Consider the following 5,004-nt stretch of genomic DNA (forward strand, 5'->3'; position numbering starts at 1 on the left):
TGATAAATAATGCAGGGGTCAAATGGGCCGAGGAGAGGATGGTTTTAAGTACCCCAGAGAGTAGGTTAAAGGTCGGAGTAAAGAGACGCAGAGGAAATGGATGTGTTGGACCTGAGACTCTTATGCTGCGTGTTGTGGTGTGTGGGACTAGCTTAGCACGTTAGCATTGGTTACAGACAGTTATTTCTGTTTCATCACAGACTTGTTTTTCATTTAATCTGCTCCCGTTTTTTTTTTTTTATCGTCCACATTTCTGTGTTTGCCTCATCCTCAGACCCAGACGTGTGTCTGCCACGCAAGGAATTCCGCAGTCACCTCAGCAACTTCGCGCACACACACACACACACATGCGCACACACTTCTTTGCCGCCGTACAATTATGTGGGTGTGTGTTTGTGTCTGCAATATGTGAGAATGTGACACGTTTTGCAAGATCCACAGTCACCATAGAAAAGCAGCTTCTTGATGTGAAAAGCAACTGTGTGTGTGTGTGTGTGTGTGTGTGTGATGGGAGTGACTGGTGTTATTGGGTTTTTGGCCTCAACGGTGGAAAAAAAAACAAAAAGAGACGCAGACGTTTACGTACGAGTGTCGGCAGTTAAAGAATTATTATTTTTAAATGTTCATTTTTGAAGCCCGTTTGTCGTCTCTGATCAAACGTGTTTTTGGTCCGTGAACTTTTTAACATTCAGGTCAGTTTGACTCTAACCTTGTTGTTATGTTTCAGTGAATGTTAAAACCACGGCACTTGTTTTGTTGTTGGATTCATCCTTAGAGATACTGTAGCTCAGCTGTTTGATTGTGTGTTTCCTGCCAAATGTGAAATAAGAGGACGGCGGTGAGAGGCGGAGGAGGAGGAGGAGGAGGTGGGAGGCGGAGGTGGTCTGTGATAGGCATCTGACTCAGATGAACTGCAGGCGTAGAGGTGGGGAAGGTCGGGTTATCTTGTGATCCCTGGTGGCTCCCTGCTGAGACACATATCACAGCACGACACGCTGCTCCTTTGGGTGTGTACAAGTATGTGTGTATGCACACATCCGACGCACACACACACGCACACACACACATACTGACATGGTGTGCCAGACTGACCAGGCACAGGAGAGCAGACGTGCTAAGGTCTCTCTCTCTCTCTCTCTCTCTCTCTCTCTCTCCACTGCAGTGTCAGTAACCAGATGCAGACTGGCACGGCCCCTCCCCTCCTGCCCTCACCCTCCTACATATGGTTTACACATACAGCACGTGCCCCCTCCTCCCCCCTCCTCCCCTCACCACCCATGTCTTTTTCCGAGCTTGCCAAGGTCGACCGTAGGTCAGGCGTGGCTCGCTCGACCCTCTGTCTGTTGTCTTTCACTGGACTAACCCTCCGTCTTTGAAGACAAAGCTCCGGAGGCCTTGCCTGAACTTACATCACATTTCTGTGAGTCACACATGCATATATACGTGCACGGACGGAGGGCGGTCTGTGTTTGTGCTCAAGCCGCCTCTGTGAGCCTTCACGAGGCCGCTCCATGGACCGCTCCCTCGCTCCCTCGCTCCCTCGCTCCCTCGCTCCCTCGGCACATCTTTTTTTGACAGACGTGTGACCTTGACTTCCCCTTGTCTGATGTTTTATGGGGAGTGTGGCTGCTCTTTGATGCTGTCACCGTCTGAATGGATGGATGGATGTTTGGGCGGATCAGAGCGGGCGGAGACGCACAGATGATAGAGCAATCATCTCTCTTTGGTCGGAGAAGGCACCGCCGACATGTTGTGACATCACAGCAGCGTATCTCATGCATCACAATACCCGGTGACCATTGACCTTTTGATTGGCTGCCCCCCCCCCGCCCCCTGTATTTGGCCATCAGGTTCTGATAGATAGAGAAGAAATAGGGTGGGCTCTAGTCTTATTGGGTCACCTGGGGTCACGTAAACCACTTCAGTCATCAGATCCCCTGCGTTGGTGTTTTTGTACGGAGGTGGTCTTGGCCTCAGGTTCAAAGCTGGTGCTGTGACAATATATCATCCATCAGGGAACGAGGAAAAGAAAACACAGCTCGGGTTTCACAAAGGTCCAGTCATATCAGCATATAATTCATAACAGTTGTGGTAACCTGATCCAGCATGAAATCACAGGGGGCTAATATTTACACACACACACACACGTTTAATCATGAGTGGTACCAGTTCCTGACTGTTAAATAACCCCCCCCCCTCCCCCTTGCCGGCTATTTTCAATTTTTAAACCCACTCTTCTTTCATTCATTAATGTAACGTCACCTTAAACCTGCTGAATAATCCACAGGTCCAACGATGATGAGAAAGAGTTTCTGTTTATACCATTTGACGTGAGGTTGTCATTGTTGTCAATCATTTTCTTTTCTTTTTCTTCCTGCTGTCATTAAAAAATCACTGACCTGTTTGTGTTCTGTGTTCTGCAGATCCGAGTGGACGGACCCCCGTACGGCGGCGCGCAGTACGAGACGATAACGGTGGTGAAGGACGGCAGCCCTATCCTGCGGGACATGGCCTTCTCCCTCGACCGCAACTACATCTACGTAATGTCTGAGAGACAGGTAGGAGTTCGAACCCCTCTTATCACACCGCGAACCAAACACCTGTCACTGAGTGAGCGTACGTTTAAATGTCAGCAGACGTGTGTGTGTGTGTGAACATGTGTGTGTGAGACCAACATCATTGGCACTGCCACCCTGGGTTGGTTATAAATAACCCAGGTGGCACGGCAGGGGACGTGGTGACAGCGTTTGATAATGAAGGAGAACAGGGTCGGGGGGAGTCAAGGCAAAGACATGGCATAAATGAGAAAAGGCGAGAGAAAGATGAAGGGCACTTTTTGCCTGTTTGGTTGGCTGCTTGTCTGGAACCGGCGTAGAACAGGAAGAAGAGTGATGGAAGGGACGACGGCGGCGGCGGTGGTGGCGGTGGAGGAGCGGGCGTATGATTTAGAAAGAGTAAAGAGAGACACTGAGAGGGAGAAAAGAGACAGAGCACAAGGTCACGCCTTCATTTCACATGGAACGATGTGACACGGCGTCGGGAGACAGGTGGAGGGAGGCCAGCAGCCGTCAGCGCTCCTGACATACTAAGTAGGCAGAGACGGCAGGAGTGGAGCGTGGCTGCAGAGTCAGAACAAAGGTGAAAAGACGAGAGGAAAAAAGCAGCGTGGAAAATAAATGAACGGAGAAAAAGAAGTGTAGAAGAGGAGCTGCAGCCGAGGAGGAGGGAGACATCACAGAACCCTGGAGACAAACAACGTGAAGGGCTGTCAAGTCGAGGTGATAGATTGCCATCCTCGCTCCTTATCTGAGCTGTTAACACACTCAACAACTGCCTGGCCAGAGCTGCAGGTTGGAAACTGGTGGGCAGAAATGATGGGGGGGGGGAAGGTAACTGAAACAAGTGGGTGTCCCTTTTTAATTGGTTAGGCCTGGATGAAAACGAAGAGCTGTGATTGGATAAGAATTCATCGACTCTGTTTCTCCATCATGGATGTCACTTATCAGTTTCATTCCTTATTGATCGTCTTATTAATTCTTAGTCGATGGGAAATAAAATATACTACAGAAAAGTTTATTATTATCTTGGACTAATGTAAAGAATGTGTAACATTTGATTGGGACGGAATTGAAACTGCAGGATTAAAATAACGATTTCTCTACAGAAACTAAAAGGTTAAAAAAAATACATCTGCAGTTTTCAACTTCATGTCAGTTTTTATAAAAACGTAATAGCTGTGAGTCTAACCGAAGGCTGCCGCTGAGTTTCATTGGATAAATTAGTTATGACATCACAAACAGTCTTAAACTCAGCAAATTAGAATGTGTAAATTAGTTGTGACATCACAAACAGTCTTAAACTCAGCCGAGGCAGAACAGAGACGAACACAGCAACAGGTCCGATGGTGACTTATCAACAGACTCGACCTGAGGTTCCAAAAATGTTTGGTTGACACATGGTTTGAACGTCGACCAGGACTTTTCAACAAGTCAGTGTCGTGGCATCGACACCATCGACATGTAGGGCATGAAAGACGGCACGTCGGTGGTCAATGAAGCTAGCTGTGTGGCTAAATGTTTTTGTGTGCTGCAGTTTTTTCTCCGTCTTTTCAAAACTGCTGTACTTAAACAGCCTGTTGACGCAAAAACTGTGATTTTTCAAATACTCATTCATGTACTCACATACAGAAAAAGACAATTCTCACGGTGTGTCCCTACAGCAATAGTGTTTTTAAAAAACAAAAAAAATACACTATCAGAATTTTAGAAATATCTAAACAAATATGAAGACCAGGGGTTGCCAACTTTGGCGTCAGAGTTCTGTTTCTACCGTGCATCGTAACTCGTTTTTCCCGAGGACCCCTGCTGGAGACAGATCTGTGTTGTTCCAAGTCTCGGAGCAGGAACCTGATCCTAAGTCACGTATTTTACTAGACTGTGATGAGATGCAAATATATGTCTGTGTTTCACTGAGAAGACTGGGTCTTTCCAACATCTGCATGGGAAATCCAGCATGTGACCTTTATCAGGAGGTTGACCTTGGCTTCAGCCCCGGCTACATTTAAAGTCAGAACTCCTAGAGCAGTGCGAGAACCTCTGCGGTCTCTGGCTCTGCCGTGTCCCGTGTGTTGGGCTGCTGCAGTCTGAGGCCAAACATATGGAGATGGGAGACAGGCAGAACAAAGACGGGATGATATCAAGTAGAACGCAGGGCAGATTTGGCTCCAGTTGCACTTCCTACTCTGAATAACAAAGAGGCCCTCTGTGTTTGGCACAGTGGGAAAGAGAAAATGCAGGGAGAGCGAGGCAGACCCTGAATGACACGCCGCACAAGAGGGAGACAGAAATTGGAAGCGAGTAATATTTGCTTATTGAGGCCGTGCTCCTTGCTCCCTGCAGTCCTCACACCTGTCTGTGTTTGTTGTGGTGGAGCCGAGACTTATGGGATGTGTAAAGCCTTTGTAAAAACAAACATGTTGGCAAACACTCCTCCTCACCCCCCCAC

The 5,004-nt window shown here is 47.8% G+C and overlaps 1 protein-coding gene across 1 annotated transcript in view; it reads left to right on the plus strand.

The window, feature by feature from the left end:
• plxna2 (plexin A2) overlaps positions 1-5,004 on the plus strand; it is a 173,056-nt gene that overhangs the window by 68,410 nt on the left and 99,642 nt on the right. Inside the window, exon 4 of the mRNA XM_008319093.3 lies at positions 2,424-2,558. Within this exon, the coding sequence (XP_008317315.1) occupies positions 2,424-2,558 (135 nt within the window). The remainder of the gene's footprint in view (positions 1-2,423; positions 2,559-5,004) is intronic.

This window comes from Cynoglossus semilaevis, chromosome 10 (assembly GCF_000523025.1).
Source record: "Cynoglossus semilaevis isolate Cse_v1.0 chromosome 10, Cse_v1.0, whole genome shotgun sequence".
Classification (NCBI taxonomy): Eukaryota; Metazoa; Chordata; class Actinopteri; order Pleuronectiformes; family Cynoglossidae; genus Cynoglossus; species Cynoglossus semilaevis.